The sequence below is a fragment of the Erpetoichthys calabaricus genome, chromosome 1, assembly GCF_900747795.2.
Source record: "Erpetoichthys calabaricus chromosome 1, fErpCal1.3, whole genome shotgun sequence".
Classification (NCBI taxonomy): domain Eukaryota; kingdom Metazoa; phylum Chordata; class Cladistia; order Polypteriformes; family Polypteridae; genus Erpetoichthys; species Erpetoichthys calabaricus.
Genome location: NC_041394.2, coordinates 268,369,038 through 268,391,620, shown reverse-complemented (window position 1 = coordinate 268,391,620; position 22,583 = coordinate 268,369,038). Strand labels below are relative to the sequence as shown.

Genomic DNA, 22,583 nt, shown 5'->3' with positions numbered 1-22,583 from the left:
CTGTACAATAAATAATTTATGAGGCATTGGGCTAAATGGAAAAGACCTCAGTAAACGTGAGTGTATGACAGCTTTTTTTCTCCATGACTAGATAGCCATGACAAATTTGCCATAAACCAAATATTCTTGGATAGCCTCCATTGCACATTTTTATTTACACCTTAAGGTTCCACATTCAAACTACCGACTCACAGTATATTATTTTGAAGCTGTTTTCCAAGAACTGAAACTTTGATGAGTTAGTCTGTAGTGTTTTTTACTTTTCTGGAGAGAATATATTCCAAAAAGCAAAAGTAGCCTCCATACTTTCCAGTGAGGTTTAGCATTTTAATCATCATTATTATCATTTTATGAGTCCTCTTTTCTTAGTGAGAGTTAAAGTTGCCACATACTGAGCTGGGACAATGAAAAAATCTCTATCCCAAGGAACATTCTCCACAGCTTCTTGAAAAATACCCCAACACAGCCATTATAATTTAGAGGTATAACCCATCCAGTGTGTTCTTGTTCTGCATCACAGTTTTCTCTCAGTGGGCTGTGCCTTGTCTGTCTACCATAAGTGACACCTAAGAGGCATTGTAATTATGTACCCACACTATATCAGCTAGCTCCCCTTGATCTGGAGAAGAAGCAGTTCCACTCAGGTTTTTCCATACTGCAGAACTTCTCATCCTATCATAAAGAGTGAGCCCAGAAACCTTTTTCAGGAACCGACTGCTTGTACATGCATTCTTAGTTCTTTAACTTACTGTCCAGCATTGCTGACTGCAGGTTAGGTTGGGGATGTAGTCTGATCAGTAAATCAACAGCTCCTGTGGATTTACATCATTTTAATATGAAAGATAAAAACAGATAGTTAGAATACAAAAAATAAATAGTTATTTATTTTAATACAATTTAACCACACTGTGATAGTTCATTATAAAACTGATTTTAATCATTGCAATATATTAAAGCAAACATATATCAATACTTATGTTGCTTGTTGTTATATGGTTAGTTAAACTGCCTTTTAGTGGTATTTAAGAATGCATTTTTAAGATGCATTTTGGTATAACTGCTGGCCCATCATGACTGCAGTTTAATTTACTTCATTCTGTGTAAATCTTGAATTTTCTTTCATGCTTCTTACATTTTTCTTTCATGTTCCAAAGCCATGCTTCCAGGTTAGTTGACTCCACTGTACTTGTTCTTCTTACTCTGAGATAGATTGGTGTCCTATCTAGACATGATTTCTGCCACTAACTCCTAGGATAATATGTACCCTGTCATTCTGCCAATAATCAAGGTAATGAGTAGACAGTAGATAAAATACATTAAATATTGTAACATAAAATACATTAAATATTGTAACAAACAGATGAAAAATCATAATGCAACACAAAAATTTTAATTTATCCTTTTATCATTTGATCTTATTTATTTATTTAACAATTGTGCTGCTTCTTTCTGTTAGGACCATGGTGAAAGCCTCTAAAACAACAGCTATGCAACAGTTTTTATTCTACTCCTTCCCATTCTGCTCTTGCTCACTTGGATTGTCTGTCTTTCTCCAATCTTCTCCAAACTCTGATATCCTAATAATTAAAGTCAATACCCCGTATTTCCTAGCAAGGGGTGGCCCATGCTGCTTGTTGTGCATCAACATTTTTAGTCTACCTTCTTTTACAATAAAACTCAATTACATTTTTCAGATATTACAAATAAATAGAGTAATGCAATAACTGCCTATTTTCAGAGTTCTGAAGTTAAAATACTCCATTTTAATAGTTTCCATAGACATTTTGAAATAACATCCAGTGCATTTAAAGATATTGTATCCCATACATGCAAACTAAGTTATCTCATAATTAGGAGTTCTGACAGTTTCAGGATTTGCAAAACATACTTCATATGGACAAAAGTATTGGGATACCTGACCATTACACCAACAGGGGCTTTAATGGTATTGCATTCAAAGACATAGACTTTAATATGGAGTTGCTCTCCCCGTTTGCAGCTATAACAGCTTAGACTTTTCTTGGAAGGCATTCCACAAGATTATGGAGTGTTTCTGTGGGAATTTGTGCCTATTCAATCTCCAGAGCATTTATGAGGTTAGGTACTGATGTTGGACGAGAAGGCCTGGCTCACAATCTCTGTTCCAGTTCATCTCAAAGGTGCTCGATGGGGTTGAGGTCAGTACTCTGTGTTGGCCAGTCAAGTTCTTCCACATTGAACTCATCCAACCATGTCTTTATGGACCTTGCTTTGTGCACTGGGGCACAGTCATGCTGGAATAGAAAAGGGCCTTCCCAAACTTTTTCCACTGGTTGGATGCATAGTGTTGTTCATATGGCTTAGTATGCTGAAGTAGTAAAATTGCCCTTCACTGGAAGTAAGGTGCCTAGCCCAAACCCTGAAAAATAGCCCCATACCATTATCTCTCCTCCATCAAACTTCACAATAGGCAGAATGCAGTCAGGCAGGTAACGTTCCCCAGGCATCGGCCAAACCCAGACTCACCCATCTGCCTGGCAAACAGAGAAGCATCATTCGTCACTCCATAGAACATGTTTCCACTGTTCCACAGTCCAGTGGCGTTGTGCTTTACACCACTCCATGTGACTCTTGGCATTGTACTTGGTGATGTGAGGCTTGCATGCAGCTGCTCAGCCACTGAAACCCATTCCATGAAGCTCTTGCCACACAGTTTTTGTGCTTATATTAATGCCAGTGAAGTTTGGAACTCTTCAGCTATGGAATCACCTTAGCAGTTGTTGACCCGGCTCTGTGACTTTACGTGATCTTCGGCTTCATGGCTGAGTTACTGTTGGTCATAAACGCTTCCACTTTCTAATAATACTACTTTCAGTTGACCGTGGAATATCCAGCAGGGAAGAAATTTCACAAACTGTCTTATTGCAAAGGTGGCTCCTATCACAGTACCATGCTTGAAGCCACTGAGCTCTTCAGAACGACCCATTATGTTTCAGAAATGTTTGTGAATGAAGACTGAATGGCTAGGTGCTTGATTTTATACACCTGTGGCAATTGGTCTGATTGAAACACCTGAACTAAATAATTAAGAGGTGTGTCCCAATACTTTTGTCCATATAGTGTATTTCAACTGCATAAAATAACTGCAAATACATTTCCGGCCCTGGCTGTTAAATTCAAGAATACATTGAGCAAACAAAGATCTGACAGTCAATGGATGCATATTTCAAACACATGTTTCTGAGAAAAGATTTCTGAGAAAAGAAGTTCGAATTGTATGCTTATATGGAATCTGCATGCTTTCTCTGTGTGTGAGTGGGTTTTTCTCCAAGTATTGGGGTTTTCCTCCCAAAAAGATGTGCAGGTTAGAACACAAAGTGGCCTGCAAGCTCTGAAATGTGCACGCCAATCACCTGTTTTTTCCACAAAATGACCGACATTGGTAATCTTCTGGCAATGAGTATTTAAGAATAACTGCTATGATGTTTAAATCAGCTAACCAGGGGAGTGCATTTCTTTTAGAAATAAAATTAGATAATAAAAACCACTTTCTCAAAGACTCAAGATTGATTGGAAACAGAAGTTAGCCTTTGCGAAGAGTTTTCAGTTTCTTTTTTTAAAGCTGAGAGGTTAAACTGTAATTATTGTTCAACAAGAATTGTTTATCAAAATTCTTCTATTTTATCACAGCCAAAACACTAAAACAAAATCTGAGTCAATGCAAAAAAGCTGCCAGTCAAAACCAGAATATTGAAATGAAGACTAACCACATTTGTTCCTGATCAAATCCTTATCTCAGACATAGAGGCTACTGTGTACTGTAATTTATTAATAAATCTTCATGACACGAGTCACATAAAGTTTAAACATAGTAAAAAACTAGTAAAAAAGTAAAAACAAATTAAAACAAGTTAAAAAATTAAGCTTCCAAAATCTAAAATTCTTAAGAAACAAAAATTTCTGTCAAATTCTTAAAGCCAGTGCAGATGTCTACAAAAGTGTGCCCTCTAGTGGACAGATGTCTTTGTCTCTGTTTCATTCTTCTGCACAGAACTGACCCAAAGAGTGACCCTGAACATTAAAAATATAGATGAGATGACTGATGGATAACAGTACACTTAGCTAAAGATTATAAAAAAGTGAAGCAGAGGCCAGCTTCACATGTTACTAAGGGTCCTGCCTTCAGATCATGATTGACTCAAAAAGGATCCTACATGGCCTCTAATCTTGTTCCATGAGAAGACTAGTTTTGTGTCTCATTTTATTTTCCTTTTTAATCTTTATAATCTTTACTAAGCTCTTCACACATATTCCTCCCCAGGCTTTTTTACATCTCTCCAGAAACCTTGTTAACAGAGCTCTGACCAGGTATGAAAGTCACAGTAGCACCATGAAACCACAGTACAAAAGTCCTTCTATATAAATACTGAGTCTGTGTATAGCAGTGAAAAAACAGCTCAATTTCCATGCATTAGTCTGAATGAATTAACAATGGTATAAAGTATATAACATAAATATACAAATAAGAAATAATAAAAAAATGGAAAAATGGAAATGGAAATGAAGTGAATACAATTAAATGATAAGAGATGCAACATGTAACAAATCAAAAAAATTCAATTTTACTGAAATAAATGTTATTATTTAAACACAATCTAAATAACAAAAAAAATACAGTTGCAATCAACTACAGACAATTAATATGAACTAATATATAGAAAAATGCTAAAAATACAGTCTTAACTTACTTAATGCCTACTACCTTGTGCAGGGGATAGGCCACTGACAAGAGATCTCCAAGCTTCATGATCTTGGGTTAGTCACTTAAGCTGTCTCCAGGTGTGGCCTATCCCCTTCATGTCCACCTCCAGGTCATGGTGCGAGGTGTTTCCTGGCTGGCCCCTGCTCCTCTTGTCTGGGATTCCATGAAAGAGCTTGTCAGGTAGTACTAGAGACTGGATTGTGCAGGCCAACAAATTTGAAGAATCCTTCTCAGACAGGCATTGATGAATGTCTATTTTTTCTTGGTGGTGGAAAGAGTTGTTCTCCATATCTTTGTATCATACAAAATCACTAACTTTACATTGGTGTTATAACACCTGATAATAGTTGATATGGATAGGTCCCTGGAGCCCCAGGTGTTCTTTGCAGGGGCACTGCCCTTGCCTTGCCAATTCTGTCCTCCACTTCTCGTCAACGACGCTGCAAAGGTAGGTGAAGTTTTCCACCTCTTCCATCTCTTTGCCTTCCAGCATGACGGGGAACATGCTGGCAGAATTAACCTTGAGGACCTTGCTGTGATGATGTCAATCTTTTCCAGTATCTGCTGCTGTGTATGGGAGAGAAGGGCTACATCATCTGCAAAGTCTAAATCATTCAGGGCTAGGGCGTCCACTGGATCTGTTTCTCTTTTGTCTTGTGGATGCCATCATGACCCAGTATATTGCCAGCAAGAGCAAAAAGGAGTTCAGTAAGCAACACTGCCTGATGAAAACTTGTAAGGAGTTTGTGAGATGGCCGCCATGGACCACACGGGAAATCCTCCCCATGTAAGAGTTTTGGATGGTGGTGGTAGTCTTCTCCAGAACCCCATAATTTCTCAGCAGTTTCCTGAAATAAAAATATTCAATGAGTGCATTGAAGTTAAGGTTTTTGTTTTTCCTTCATGCCATCCATCCCTTTTTTCAACGTGTATACTTAATTGTTTCATTTTGTTTGTAGTTGAAGTGTCAGCAGATAGGATTGAATCTTGTAAGGATATTTGTAAAACAAGCTCAGTCACCAGGGGTTGCCGAAAAGAAATATATTTGTACATTTTACAGTGGATTTCCACTAATTACTTTCTATTAGAGTTACTGCTCTGATCATTTTTACTCATAAAACCCAAGCTTTTTCACTTCTGAACTTTTAGAATAGTTGTAATGTGTGTTGTAGAGGGCTTGTTTTCATAACAATGAGCCTGATGTAAATGTACATTCATAACAGACTGTTGCTTGGAAGAGTTTTTTTAAAAAAAACAATGCTTTATTTTGTTGCCAGCTACACACACAATTTTCAAGAACCAAACTGGAAAAGTTCTTGTTCTCAATATGCCATTAGCCACTGCTACAATCAAAAGAATATTTTATGATGAGCATGGTGCCCTGTTGGTTCTCTCTTTACGTGGACACACTGCTTTGAGAGTTTAACCTTTTCTTTCCATCCATATTTCTTAATCAATTTTGTCCAGTGCCTTAGCAATGAAATCGAGAGCAACAAATAGCACAAGTCAGAAAATGGTCCTTGGCTATGTGTTTGTAGAGATGTATTAGTGTCTGGGGTGTTCTAATAATCAGAGTGGAACTAGTAGTGGTACTCCTGTGAACTCAGTAGGGTGCTGTCAAGTGTCTCTGTTTACACAAGCAGACTGCATAAGAAGTCTGTATACAACTTGAATTGATTTTACATATCCAATTGTATTTTAAGCCTCCTCATCCAGTACTGGGTTAATGTAAACTGAAGGATGTCTTATTTGTTCTGTTCATTTGTTCTGTTCATAATGAGAGAGGACACCATTCAGTCTATAAGATTTATTGGTTGTTTTAATATTTGAATCTAGATATTTTACAAAGGCTGTCAAGAATTCCTCTTCAAGTAAATGAGTTGGTAGTTCTTTGCATGAAGAGGTTCTTCCTGGTTTCAGTGTTAAATTTCCATCTATATATTTGAGCATTTGTGTTGCTGTTTAAAGACAGGATTTAGGTGCAGTGGATCAGCTCTATCAAAGAATCTGAGAATTGTGAAAACATGGATTAGGTTTCCACACAACTTTCTCCACTGAAGACTATACAAGTTTAATTACCTGAGCCTCTCAGAGTAGGACATGCCCTTTTGTCTTAATCAAGGCTAACCTTGATTTTAACCACAGAAACTTTTCTGTAGAATTAACACTTTGCAAGATCCAAAGCTATCAATACTGACGAAACTATAAAGCCATTCAATGAGTACATGTTACTGGCAATGCAATTAATTGTAGTTTAAAGCTACAGTAGAGACAGTTATAACCTATAGTAGAGACAGTTATAACATTCTAAGCTGTGAAGAAGTAACAAGTAGTCATCCAAAAAATTACTCGAGTAAAAAAGTATTTGGTGAAAATGCTACTCAAGTACTGAGTAACTGTTTGAACATAATAAATTATTTATTTTTTAGAAATGTTGTAATAAGATAGACAAAAATATAAAATAATGTGCAAATTCTGCTATTTCCAAATAATAAAATAAAAAATGAGTAAAAATAAATAACATCTTTACAAAATAAAGATGCACAAATAACACAAAGTTCCATCTCAGTTTTTCACAACAAAGCTTTTGAAGCCAATACCTACAGATAGGTAACATGTATGTTTGAACAGTGCAAACTACTACAGTGACAAGATATTCTGTACAGTTTGTGGTGTAGCAGGTCCACAGCTTCAAAAAAAAAAAAAAAAAAAGCCATGTAACTCTCTGTAGGCACAATTGCACGACCATGTGGAGTTAATGAGGTAGCTGGAGCGAGATCATTCTCAATTGCTTCATTGGCTTTCTGCGGCGTGTGATTAAGGCCCACGGAGACGGGAGTGTATATATACAGGTTGGCACAAAAAAAGAAGAGGGAATCAAAGAAAAGGAGAAAAGAAAAGAGCCTGTAGGGGACCAGCATCAGCACACACCTGCCCTCCAAAGCTCAGCTGATAGAAAATAACATTAGAACAAGGCAGCTTGTTCACGTACAAGAAGTCTCACTTTATCTTGACTGTCTGTGTCTGTGCATGTTTGGTTAAAACGTGTTTGTTCTTCACTCAGTGAAGTGATGGTTAGGCTTCAGCAGGAGTTGGCTCTCAAGGTTCTTGCAGTGAAGCTGTGACCGTTTAGCAGTGAACAGGAGCCCCGCATGACTAAAAGTCTCTCACAGGCTGCAGATGCAAGAAGTTTGTGTGTGGGCATGTGACAGCATGGCTACGTCTGATTGGTGAAACTGAGTCATGTGATTATTGTTACTACGTCTGATTGGTGAAACGTAGTCATGTGATTATTGTTGCTATGTCTGATTGGTGAAACAGTCATGCAGTAGATCCACTGGCGACTTCTCTTTGGCAAAAATACAGTGTATGTAATGTGTAAATGGAAAAAAGTAACGAGTCGAGTGTTGCCCAATGTAGCGGAGTAAGAGTAGCGCTTTTTCTTCACAAATGTACTCAAGTAAAAGTAAAAAGTATGGTGCAGTAAAACTACTCTTAGGAGTACATTTTTTTAAAAAAGTAAATCAAGTAAATGTGACGGAGTAAATGTAACTCGTTACTACCCACCTCTGATCATCATATAAGGCTAGATGGATTAAAATCCAATTCAGTTTCTTTTTGTAAAGCACAGCAGATTTAGAAAATGGACAGATGGGTTAACACTTTCATTTTTAAGCCTAGAATACTGCAAACCTTTGCGAACATGATAAACCTAAACTAAAACATTACATACAGTAAAAGCACAAAAATACTGTGCTGATCACAAGCTCATTATGCAATATATATATAGTTTCCTACATTTCTTCATAATTAAATGAAAGTATGGCTATGTAAAGTAAAGGTCAGCTGGAGTTATTCAGAGTAGTTTAACAAGAGTTTAACAGTAGTTTCTAACTTTACTCTGTGTAAGCCACAAAATCATTTTGATTCACTTAGCATAGAAAAGTACTTTTTTGTTGTTTTGCCAACCATTCAATTTGTGCTGTGGACATTTAAGATGCGGTTACACCAGATAGTGAAGGAGAGATAATGGCTTTAATAAAAATGAGATCATTCACACAATTCATAGGTTTTATGTGTACAAACAATTAAAATATTTTTATTAACATGAAAGCAGAAAAGCAGCCTTTCATGGCTCTTTTGCTTCAGTGTCTGATGTAACATTAGTCTAAGGGTTTAAGTTATCGGCACCATCATAAAACGTACCACCTAAAAAGCATGCTCCACTGTATGTATTATTGGTGATTTATGCTTATTATATAGCATCTGTGCCTTTAGGGCTATAAAAACCAAGGTTAGATAAAAGCAAATACTGCAAAATTAATATTGAAGAATTAAAATGCAAAGTACCTTATCATACATATATTTGCTACCTAGCCCAGATTCAAATTATTATGACGCAAAGTATTTTGGTAACAATAAAAAAGTTTTGTTTTACAGTTCTGCTAAAGAATTTAAGTTTTAATCACATGCAGATCTTTAAAAAGTGGCCTTCTGCAGCTTTTTCAATAAAAATGAATTTTTTTTTTACATAGCATTATTCTATAGTGAACAGCATTCCACATCACTTTACAAGTGGTATGATTTTGTACATGTAAACATATGTCTTTTTTTATGTAATCTGTAACAGCAGCTGAGGACTAACATTAGGGGGTCAGGTCCCATACATTCATCAGTGGACCATGGCAACAGAAGGGTCATGTGTGAAACTTCACTTTGGATTTACACCAGAGATCCCTAGAGAGCAGTTTGGAAGGCTGATCAGTTACAATTGAAGATGTGTTTGTCAAGAATGGTGTATATAAACGTCTACGTGTGGCAGTGTGTGTGTCTGTCCGGCCCGGAAGTGAGAGGTGGAGTCGTGGGTAAGGGCTCCACCTCTGAGAATATGCAAGCGAGGCCAGCACGTCGGCAAAGCGAAACCTCCAAAGAAAGAGTCACTCGCTTAGCGGCTAATACAGGAGCAAAGCAAGCACATCAGCAAAACGGTATCCCTTTTACTTTTCCTCCCGCCGCTAATGCACAAGTGAGACGAGCATGCTGGCAAAATGAAACCTCCGAAGAATCTTTCAATTACCTGACATCTCAACATTTCATTTTTTTTTCTGACAATTTCAATAGTTTCTAGGACCCTGTTCTTTTTACAACACGGACTTACACAGCTAGTATTGTATATTTGGGAAACACCATCCCCAGCATGAAAAACCACATCAGATTACACAGCACAGTTCTGTTGTAAGTAAGGTAATGCAATGGTTAGTGCTCCTGCCTCACAGACTCAGGGTTGTTGGTTTGAATAACATGCCCAGGTGCTATTAGCCTATAGTTTGCATGTTTTTCCCATGCCTGCATATTTTTTTTGTTTTTTTTTTGTATAAGTACAGCGGTTTTTCCCTTCAATCCCAAAAGTATGTATTATGGGTTAATAGGAATTGTTACATTTACTCTGTTGGTGTGTTTATACTGTAGAATGCTGAGGTACAGTCTCTTCTATATTTTTATTGTAAATTTTAAATAATCTTTTTGAACAATAGTGTCATAAATCTGTTTGTGACCTTTTAAACTACAGTTAAATAAGGTTTAAAATTTTCCTGCTACTGAAGAAAAAACTAATAGGCATTTCCTGCAGTATATAGGGGTTGAAAGGTAAAACTATAATATCAGTTAGTACAGCCTTCACTCCTGTTACGAGTGTAAATTCCACTTCTTTGTTGGCAAGAGGAAGAATTTAATAACAACTACTAACCTTTAGCATGTCAATACTGGAATGGTTGTCATGGAAACCCACACCAGCCTACCTTTTATCTTCATTGAATACGGAATAACAATACAGATCTGATAGATTAACACAACCTTAACAGGTTTTCTTAGAGATACAGTGTGCAAAAGTATCCTTCTGCAGATCCTTTAACAAGAAGAATTAAAAAATACAATTATATCTTTAAAATTATACTTATAACTAATCTTCAGGTTAGGGAGCTTTGCAGTTTTATCAATTTTGCATAAACCATGTTAAAAAGTTATTTCCATGTTGTACCATTCAGAAAGTAAAAAAAATCCAGCTTTTTTTATTAGTTTACATCATTTACACTGACAGTTTTACCAGCTACATTCCACATTTTAATTGGTTTGATTTTCCTAAGTGGAAATGCATGAAATCTGTTTTACATGCCCAAATATTCTAGGCATACTGTTTTAATAGCCTGGGATACCTACAGTAGAATGATAGCTAACTGTATGATCTTAGATAATAGAACTCCTAGCTAATACTGTTCCTTACGGATATCCACATTTCATAGTTTTATGCCTTTTCAGGGAAGGCAAATGTAGGTATTTTTAGTTCTGCCTAAAGAAGGCGTAGGCAGTCCACGTAATATATACATGTGCAAAGCACTCTGTAGAATACAGTTTTCTTTTTCACAATTGTTATCATTATTAGTAATTTAAAATACCAGTACTTCAGGAAAAACAGTTTAAAATTTAAAACCATTCACAAATCTTAAACCACATCAATAAATGTTCTAACAAGAATTTCTGCTGTGAGAAAAGCATATTATCATTGATTTATAAGAACTTTAATAACAAATCCAGTACATAATATGTCTTTTTCTAATGGTGTCAAGGCTTTAACAATGCACTGCAGGCACCTTGACTTTCTGACTTTCAGCTCTCGGACATTGTAGGCTGTGCCACCACCTTTCCATATATGATTGACGTGCTTTGACATTAAACAATTGAAAATGGACTCACCAGCTGCAAATTGAAGCCTTGTTGGTTAGGGGAGAGAATGTCAAGAAAAGACGATTAATCAAATTGCAAGGTGTCTTATTGTTTGACAAGTGTTGGCAGATCTAAAACATGTCTAAAGTGTAGTTATTATTACCTCCTGAATGAACTGAGGAAAATGTTTTCGTTTCGTTCTTTCCTCCCTATCACATACCATGAGTTATAGAAAACGATATCTTGTGACATGTGTCACATGTCATGGAGTGAGGTGCAGCCGCAATATATCGAAAACTGTCTAGTTAATTTCCTTCAATAATACATGTTGAAATCTTGAAGTGAGCAACCTTTTGTAGAGATTTTTTTATACTAGTATACTGAAAGAGAAGAATTTACAAGACATTAACCATTCTAAAAATTATTCCTCAAATTTAATTATAAATCCATAGAAGCATTTAAATTCTCAGGCCACTGGGTTCTAAGTTACAATTCATACTCAGTAACATTTAAAAGGGGCTTGAACTTTAAAAAAAAAAAACACTTTTGGACACAAACAACTTTATTTGGAAAAATAATTTTAGGAATTTGTCTTGATTTTTTTCTCATCAACATTCAGCTAAATAGCCTCCTGCATTGACTTAGGTAATAATATTAATAATTCATTACATTTATATAGCGCTTTTCTCAATACTCAAAGCACTATCCACACAGGGAGGAACAGGGAAGCAAACCCACAATCTTCCACAGTCTCCTTACTGCAAAGCAGCAGCACTACCACTGTGCCACCTGTGAGGTAAAGTCTAACAAGATTATTTTACTTTTAAATTTGGAAAGAAGCACTTTTTGGCTTTCAGTTATTGCTTCTAATACAAGAGTAGGGCACAGCAGCTAAGAATGGTTACTCTCATCTCCAGGAGATCAGGTTCAAATCTTGAACTATTGGTGAGGAATCTGGACATTATTTCAGTGTCTACAGTAATCCCTTGCTATATCGCGCTTCGCCTTTCGCGGCTTCACTCCATCGCGGATTTTATATGTAAGCATATTTAAATATATATCGCGGATTTTTCGCTGCTTCGCGGGTTTCTGCGGACAATGGGTCTTTTAATTTCTGGTGCATGCTTCCTCAGTTGGTTTGCCCAGTTGATTTCATACAAGGGACGCTATTGGCAGATGGCTGAGAAGCTACTCAGCTTACTTTTCTCTTTCTCTTGCGCTGACTTTCTCTGATCCTGACGTAGGGGGATTGAGCAGGGGGGCTGTTCGCACACCTAGACGATACGGACGCTCGTCTAAAAATGCTGAAAGATTATCTTCACGTTGCTATCTTTTGTGCAGCTGCTTCCTGAAACGACATGCTGCACTGTGCTTCGCATACTTAAAAGCTCGAAGGGCACGTATTGATTTGTGCTTGAAAAACAAACTCTGTCTCTCTCTATCTCTCTCTTTGTCTGCTCCTGACGGAGGGGGTGTGAGCTGCCGCCTTCAACAGCTTTGTGCCGCGGTGCTTCGCATACTTAAGCCAAACAGCCCTATTGATTTGTTTGCTTTTCTCTCTATCTCTGTGACAGTCACTGCTCCTGACACACACTCCTTTGAAGAGGAAGATATGTTTGTATTCTTTTAATTGTGAGACGGAACTGTCATCTCTGTCTTGTCATGGAGCACAGTTTAAACTTTTGAAAAAGAGACAAATGTTTGTTTGCAGTGTTTGAATAACGTTCCTGTCTCTCTACAACCTCCTGTGTTTCTGCGCAAATCTGTGACCCAAGCATGACAATATAAAAATAACCATATAAACATATGGTTTCTACTTCACGGATTTTCTTATTTCGCGGGTGGCTCTGGAACGCAACCCCCGCGATGGAGGAGGGATTACTGTACTTGGTTTTTACTCCAGGTACTCTGGTGTGCCTACAAATCTGAAACGTGAGTGTGTTCATTTGGTTGACCACTCAAAATTGGCCGAGTGGTGGTGTTTGCCCTACTATTTTCGAATTCCTATCCTGATTAGATAATCAGTTAAGTAGGTCATTCTAGAATGATAGTATTTAGTTCTGGCCATTGGGGTCTATGGTGGCTACTTATTATTAAAACATGCTATTCACATACCTGCCTTAAACCAATGCAGGGTCATAGAAGGCCAAAATGTACCCCAGTAGCAAGGTCAAGAAGGCAGGAACCAACAATCATAAGGCCCACTCATAAACACACTCATATGTATACAAAGTTAAAGTTGCCATTTAACCTAACACTCATATCTTTGAAATGTTGTAAATAAACTCCTACATAATCCTTGGCAATAAAAATCAGGTAGACATAGGGATAATATGTATAGGAACTGGGTGTGGGATTGAACCCAGGATGGTGGAACTGTAAGGCAACAGTGGTAATCATTGTGTGATTGTGCTGATTTTTATTCCTACAAACTACTTAAATAGAAACAAATATGTGTTGTTAATTAGTTGACAAACTTGAATAAGCCACAATTTGATTAGATGGCTAAATCTCAACAAACACGAGAACTCAAGTGCAGGGAAAAAGAAGGAATTATCTTGTCCATTTAAAGTTATGACTATCAACAGAGATGTTTAGATGGCTTATGTCAGCTCTCTGCAGTCTTATGCATGATTGGTACTGCTCTGTTAACAGCCATACCTTTTACTGCACAAGTTAATTCCTTTTTTCCCCTTCCTTTGAGTTTACTTGTTTGTTAAGATTCACAGACTTTAATTGTCTTGTTTTCCCTTAAAAGACTGCTGATTAACAATGAGCCTAAAACAACAAAATATATCCAGCAGTGGAGTAGCTGGAATTACATCATTTTATCCAATGATGACAATACTAAAAAATAAAATAAAATATAAACAAATAAATGGTTAAAGACTGACTATCAGTTTGTACACTTTGATCATTTTCCAGATAATTAAAACACAAATTGTTAAGTGTTTTAGATAGATAGATAGATAGATAGATAGATAGATAGATAGATAGATAGATAGATAGATAGATAGATAGATAGATAGATAGATAGATAGATAGATAGATAGATAGATAGATAGATAGATAGATAGATAGATACTTTATTAATCCCAAGGGGAAATTCACTAAGAGTCTCGGCGTGTACAAATCCATGCCCACGTTGTAAAAGTAAGTGTGTCCAAGGAACAAATCCACATAAAATAAAGTGATAGGAGTGATCAATAAATAAAAATAGAAAAATAAAAGTAGAAAAGTACACATACACATACAGTCATACACGGAGCTGCTGAAAAGTCTGCCACTCTCGGCGGCGCCAGAACTAACAACCATATATAAGTACATACTGTATACTGTACTTATAGTACAGTAGAATACACTCTGCCTCTTTACTATATTGCACAATATATTAATAGAAAGAAATGCATTCTATGAAATTAGAGAAATTACTTGTAAGAAAAATATTAAATTTCCAGTACCACAGGTAATGCCAAACACGGATGCTGTGACTTGACTGTTTGCAAATGTATATTTATCTACTTTAAGTGTAAAACAAAAAACTCTTGTTTCAGCTACTTAATAGGGTTCCTGCAATAGTAACTATTTACAGTAGAATTCTTTAGATCAGAAGAATTTTGACCGTTTTGATATTTCTGCAGATACCACGGACTATGGTACATTAGGCAATTTGTTCACATAACTGCTTAAAGTGGGCAGGTAAAAGGTACTGATATTGATTTCATTTGATACAGAACTCAAATATATGGAAAGTGGTATTGATTTAACTCTTGTTTGTTTTGTCTCATTCTTTGTAATGTGATTCATAAAATTAATAAAGTTAAAAAGATTTTAAAATTATGTGAGCAAATAGGGTAAATAGGGAATGTATTCTAAAGTAACCTGTAAAAAATATGGAAAGCAAGATAAAGCTCCAAAAGTAAAAATCCCTGAATTAGAGGTGAATAGGGCGGATCGGCTTGTTGGGCTGAATGGCCTGTTCTCGTCACCATTGTTTCAATGTTTCATCTTCATAAATATGTGTGCACCGATGAAATTTGCTATGGCTTGCTGGTTATTTTTCTTCTTCACTGTAAATCTGTCCCTTCTCCCTCCATAGTCATTATCTTGTCTTACGCTTGTTCAGGAAACCCTTACTGGACATACTGGTGGACAGAGTCAGGTCACTGTATATTTGGGTGTGGGGCTTCTAAACATGAAAGACAAAGACAACTATGCTACAATATGTTTCCTGATTTCAATATCACACCTTCCAGTCTTCCCATTATCACGGTTGAAACTCAATGATGGGATTGTAGACCACTTACTTGATGTCAGGCTATAGTACTCTCCTACATATACTGTAGGTGACATGAAACCCATGTGTAATTTGTGAATTGTAGAACCACTTTGCTTTGAGGGACTCAGAGAGTAGATCTGGAACATCACACACATACTGGATGTATTTCAAAAAAACAGAGAGAGCTAGGCGTTAATGGAAAACTGATTTTGGAAAATAAAAGGAGGTTTACGAATCTCATGGCTTATTTAGTGTTATGAAACATGAGAAGAGAGATAATGAAGTGAAGCATAACATAAAGTGGTTTGCCTTTCTTAATGTGACTCAGCACTTGCTTACCATGAAATATATTTCCATTAGTCTTTTGACATGAACTGCTCACTTTCTTTTTTTCTAGTCTGCATTTTCTTCCTCTGTACATTAGGCATTAATTATTTCAGCTGAGAGAATTCTATATAGTAAGTCCAAACAGATGAAAGTGTGTTTATTTTTAGTGCTTACTACTGTACACTCTACTGTAACAGAGAGACTACAGAAGGAGAGGAGAGGTTAGCATTAGCCTGGAATGGTGCGTCGAGAGCTTAGAGAGCTGCCACCCCCTCTACCCACAGGTGCTAGTCTCAGCAGTATGTTATCACCAGCAGCTGCTCAGGGGTCACTCAGCTCTCACGTCAATGGCTAAAAATATAGCTGGTCTCAGATCAGTCATACCAAACCTAGCTTCTGATGAGATACAGATGAAGCAAGTGGATTTTCAAGTAGATAATTTTGGAATCGGACATGAAAGAATAGCTGAAAGAACTTTCATTGCTATCAACATAAAATTCTTATCCTGTAACAGAATATTGTAAATACTATCCAATGTATAGGAAAACTATACTTTTAAGATATATCTATTACTGGTGCCCTCGGATTTTTTTTTATATTTTACTTCCCTTTGCCCTTAGCTGCAGTTAAATTTCCCTTTTGTTCTATGGGATAATTCACATGAATAAAATATTAAAATGCAAAAATGGAAGACTGTCTTTGTTCTTTTAAATTATTCAGTTGTCTTTGATTAGAAAGCAGACCTGACAGCTAACTCTCCACTTTAGTGGAAAGAGACTGTCAGAAGTAAGCAGCTGAGTCCACTTCCCAGTGGAGCATTTAGATGGTGTCGCCGTCAGCCGGATGGTAATCGTTACAAACAAGACTTAACTGATAGTGCTATCATTTCTCTTCACTTGAGCAATTGTCATTTTAATGACTATTAGGTCATGTATTCAAGTGTGTTTTCTTTCATGTTTCCTTTTGTGAGATGATATAGCTTTAATGTCAGCTTTGTTGTTTGAATGTTATTTCTCATTCTCTTTGTTGAAAAAATACATTTTTTCTTATCTGAAAATAGGCTTAGAGTATTTAAAAAATAAAAACTATACATTTATATACATAATCACGCACATCCATTTAAGTGAACAGTAATAAAAAACATTTAATGGCAGCGCAATTGTAAAGATGGCTGCCATCTTGTGTCTTAATAACTAATTTCTTTCTGTCTGGATCTCTGTTTTATGATTTGCAATTTCAGAAGATCTATCTCAAAAAAATCTTTTCTCTTGTGACAAGACAGAAATACAAAATCCTCAGTTGAGTTGACAGCATTCTGAAACAACTGAATTCTTGGGGGTCTATGGTCTTTTAAAATAAGCCAAGACTTCAGCTGGCCTAGTTGCAGTATTCTAATCTGGTCTGGGTTGCTTTTACCAAATATTCTACAATATCTCACACCATATTTGTTAACTGTGATAAAAAGTTATTTTCACGTTTGTGAAATGATTGTTGTCAAATGTGAAAATGAATGTATGTTTTATACGTCAACATTAATTAGACTACTGCATGCAATTAAGGACAATTTTTCTGAACTTACCAGCTTATCATGAAAGCCATGGTAAATTGTCCATCTAGTACTTAAGAGGGGATATATTCAGTAAATGTTGCTATGTAACAGATTTTTATAGAGTGTTCTGGAGGGCTCACATGGGAGTTGTCATTTTTGAACTACAGAATATGTAGTAGTGACACTATGGTATAAGATTGCGCTGGTCATCCAAAATGGCTACAGGCAAAAAAGTTGTAACTACAGTATAACGAAACTGCAAATGAATTCAGCTATATCAAGGCAAACTCCCTAATATCTTTCAGATATTTTCTTAAGGTTTTTAAGCAAAAAGAAAACATCTCATTGACCTTTTGCAAGTATTTACCTAAATATATTAATTGGCATTAATTTTTAAATATTTTGAACCTATCCACCTTATTTATATAACTTTCTCATATGTGATGAAGATCTTGCTGATCATTGAAGTAAATACATATTACATTATGAAGAAAAATATACAGGAAATTGATCTAATTGGTCCAGTTGCAATATCCCACCTAATTAAAAACAAAATTTTCTCTGCCTTGCCAAGCACTCAGACAAATTGTATGTGTTCTGATTTTTTAAACATTTTAAATTACTTTCAAAAATTACAAAATAAATATGTATTCTAACTAAAGAAAGAAAAGTATAAAGTGAAGTAAAGGCGGCTCATTGGTCAGCGCTGCTGCCTCACCAATCCATTGACCTGCATTTATCTGTCCATTCTATATATGGAGTTTGCACATTCTCCTGATGTCAGCATAGGTTTTTCTATGGATGCTCTGGATTTCCTCCCACATCCCAAAGACTTCCTTTTTGGATTGTTGATGATTCCAGTTTGACCCCCTGTGAAGTTGGAAGCTGTCATGAGTTTGGGTGTAGTGGTGTTGTATAGTCTCCAGCCCACTCAAGAATGTGAATTGGATTGAGTGAGTTAAAGAATATGCTGATGTTATGTTTGAGCCATATAATACAAGATTTTTCTTCAGTGGATTGTCATTCCAGTCAGGTTTTAAAATTAGGCAGAAAATCTATTGGAGATAGTAAAATTGAAAATAGTGCTGTAGAATGCTCTGTGTCAGGAGAATAGCTTCCAACATAAACATAAAGATTGCAGTGAGACCAGCAATGTTGCTTAGTGCAGAAATGTGAACAATTAGAAGGGAGGCTGAAAGAATGGAAATACAAGAGATGATAATGTGGCAATGAATGTGTGTAAAAATGTGAAAAAATGAATTGACTAGAAAATAGATATTAGAGTAATTGTAAAGATGAAAGGGACATGGTGAAAGATGATGGAGAGAAAACTCCAGTAGTCTAAACATGTATGGAAACAAGCGAAAAAACATTGTTCTAAGGAGAGTATCAGAGGTGGAGCTGCCACAAGAAATGTAGACTAGAAATTAGACAGAATGATGTGGTAGTGAATGATATGTAGAGTGGCTGAAAACAGAATGTGATGGAAGACAGAGAGATACACTTCCATTGGGTTGAAGAGGTGAAAAGGAGTTTAGCAGGTATTTCCTGTAGCCTAACAAACAGGAAGGTTTAGCTTGTATCTGGAGTTGTTGTTTTGTTAGTTTGAAATAAAATGCCAGATTTGGGTTTCGATAAGTGTGTTGTAACTGCCACCCCGTTGCTCATTACAATTATACAGTATATTATATAGAAGAGCTGAACATCATGTTCCTATGTTGTGCTCTAATATATTGTGGCAGGTGGCCGGGGTCCATGCCCAGCTGGGCATTCTATATTCAGGGTGAGCAGCCCTGGATAGTGCAATACCTTCCCCTGGACGCTAGATGGCCGCCCCCCCTGGGTTGGAGCGGTGCCTCGGTTTCCCGCAGGACTCCATGGGAATTGGAGTTGGGTGCAGCCCTGTTGGGTCCCGCAGGCATTTCCAGGGGGTGCTGTAACTGGGACTCCTGGGCCCATGTGGGCAACGTATTCGTCACACCCTGAAGTGCAGCTGGAACTCGGTGATCAAGCACCTGGAGCACTTCCAGGTGGGCTATAAAAGGAGTCAGCGACCAGAGTCGGGTGGAGGAGGACAAGGTTGCCTGGGAGGAGTGGTGGTGCAAGAAAGAGAGGATCGCGATTTATTTGTGTGTTGTTTGGGACTGTGTTGTGCCTGTGGGGTTTACGGGGAAGACATGCCCACAGATGATGAAAAATAAATACTTTCTTTTGACTTTTATCAAGTTACATTTATCTGTAATGATAAATAGGGGATAGACACCAGGAAAGGACTATGTACATAAAAATATTGTGAATTTTCAGTAGTTCTTGCATATAGTGTTTTTCTTCCCAAAATCCAATCAAAAATACAGTATATGTGAATTAAAAATGGCAAAGTATAATTTAATAGTTCACATTTTTTTATAAAAAGGGCTATAAGGCCCAAGGGTTTCTTAATATTATGTATGGCATTTAAATGGATTTGAGAGATTTGTTATACAATATTTGTTATATACTGTAAGTCGGTATGCCATGCTGAGATCTATGAACCAGTCAACCATTCTGTTCTTAGAGGACCGCTCTAATAAGACTGGCTTTTATGACTTCCTAAGGGCTGTTTCTGAATGCTCCAGTTAAGCAGACCCATTTACTTTTTGTAATCAGGTTATCTTGCCTAAATAAATTCATAATTTTTGAATTGTATTGACTATTCCAAAATGTTTCTTGCTGCAAAGTGTTTGGTGGCAAATATTTTGTGTTCTTTCAGAAAATGTATACAAACAGTGCAACATTTTCAAATATTCTTTGTGAATCACTTTGAGTTGCTGTAATGAAATATAAAATATAACCATATATAAAATATATAATATAAAAAAATAATGCAATATAAAAATATTCTTCAAGTGTAATACATAATTTAGGGTATACTGTACTAAATATGTCATGTCAAAATGACATGCGCCATATTTTGTCAGTTTAATTAAGTATATATATATATATCTGTAGTCATCACACATGGCCAAGAAAGGAAATATAGGAGCACAAGATTTAATCTTTTTTTTAATTTTTAAAATGCTCTAAATAAATTTTCCCTAAAACTGATAAGGCTTAATTAAAGTCTTTTGGGGCCTGCACTGAAACCCATTTTAATTTATAACTAAAATATCATGTGGCATCAATACAGTGTTACTTTCCCAATATTATCATTATTATGTAAAACAGGGCTCATGCGAGTAAGCCTGTTATAAATTGTGTACGACTGACTCCCTCCCCAGATAAAAGCCTGAATAGAGCTTTGGATTAGAGAAGTGCTGCTTTGCCTTAATTGGCTATGGTGGTTTGCTTTTTCACTGCTCCATCAGGAAAATGGAGCAACTGTTCAGACTGCATTAACTTCCTGGAAGGAAAACTTGCTTCCAGCAGTCATATAGAACACACACAATGAACATGTGGCCATCACTTTTTAAAAGAAACTTATAATATATTTTGTTCTTTTTTTCAGACTCTTGCAACAGAAGCAGAAAAATTTCAAATGGATCATCAGTGGAAAAATGAATTTGCAGTAAGTATTTGTTTTACTAAAATGTTTAATCCAACATGTTTGTGTTCTGCTTTGTATCACTCAACATTAAGGAGTGTGTGTCATTATAAAACTTAAACTGAGTAAAATACACAATGTTTTATAACTGATTTATGACTTGTAGATAATTTTAAGAAGTTTTTTTATTTTGTTTGTTTTGTTTTGTTAATTTCATTATCCCTAAATACACTGAGGCTAAGGCTCTCTTAGCACAGCACCTTCATAAATGATAATCATCAAACACTGATTATGCAGGCTTTGAAAATGGACCAATGGGTGCAAACACATTCTGTCAATTAGTAGTTGTAATTAATGTAAATTTTAAATTGTACATACAGGAGAGTACTATATGGAAAACATCATTAAAGGAAATACCTAAGGAGCAGTGTTAACTAGCAAGCCCTTATCTTTATGTCTGGTAGAAAAATAAGAACCTCATTACTGTAATTGTACTTCAGCCTGTGACTGATGCATCAAATTTTTTTCTGACAGAAAATCAACCATGTCTTATTGTAAGATCTGCCAGTCAAGCACCTATGTATAGCATATACATCATAGGTTATGCACTGAAAATTTAGATTGTAGAAACCTTCAGCTTGACAAGTGCAGATATAGAGTTAATTTGGTTCATTTTTTGTTGTATCTTTGAAAATGCCAGCTTCACCTGAAAGCAGAATGAAACCTGGTAGATGACATGACTAAATTCTACAGATTATATGCATAAGTATTTTACCAATTCAATATAATATATAAATAAAAACAAATAGTTAAAATTATATTCTCAGTGGCATGTACATTTTAATTCTAATTTTTATTGAAGTCAAGCAACCAGAGAGAACAAAACAAACGCAAACAGTTTTTGAACAATGTAAAACCTAAGACCACCTAATGCTGCTCACCCTCCATCCACGCTACTTTAGGTTAACCCAACTCATCCCAAACAAATTCTGTGAATGAGGTCACCAGGAATCTCAGATAAATGCCACAATAATCCAGGGACAGAGGTGCAAAACACATGTCATGTCTTACAGCATGAACACTACAAAGAGGACAATCAGAAAATTAAGAATCAAGATCATGGCGACCACCAGTCATCCAGCTCCAGATCAGTTCCACAGATTAGCACTTCCCAATGTTGAAGCCAAATGATCCATTGGCTGCACTATGAAAAATAAAAAATAACAATAAAAAGTTAAGTTAAAGAAAGAAGTTTTCAAAAGGTCACATGAGAAAGAAACTAAGGAAATGTTAAAATGCTGATTTTACAGCAATCAAAAAATAAAGCCACTTTTAGATCCAGTACAATAAATATTTATGATAAAGGCTGAAATATTTTTAAAAATCACAGAGAGATAGCCAGAGAGTGCCAACCAAAATGCAAATATCAGGAGAAGTCCCAGAACAT

The 22,583-nt window shown here is 36.2% G+C and overlaps 1 protein-coding gene across 1 annotated transcript in view; it reads left to right on the top strand.

Annotated features, from left to right (window-relative positions):
- LOC114661741 (voltage-dependent calcium channel subunit alpha-2/delta-1) overlaps positions 1–22,583 on the top strand; it is a 754,616-nt gene that overhangs the window by 275,977 nt on the left and 456,056 nt on the right. The window contains 1 exon segment of the mRNA XM_051920004.1: positions 21,101–21,160. Coding sequence (XP_051775964.1) covers positions 21,101–21,160 — 60 coding nt within the window.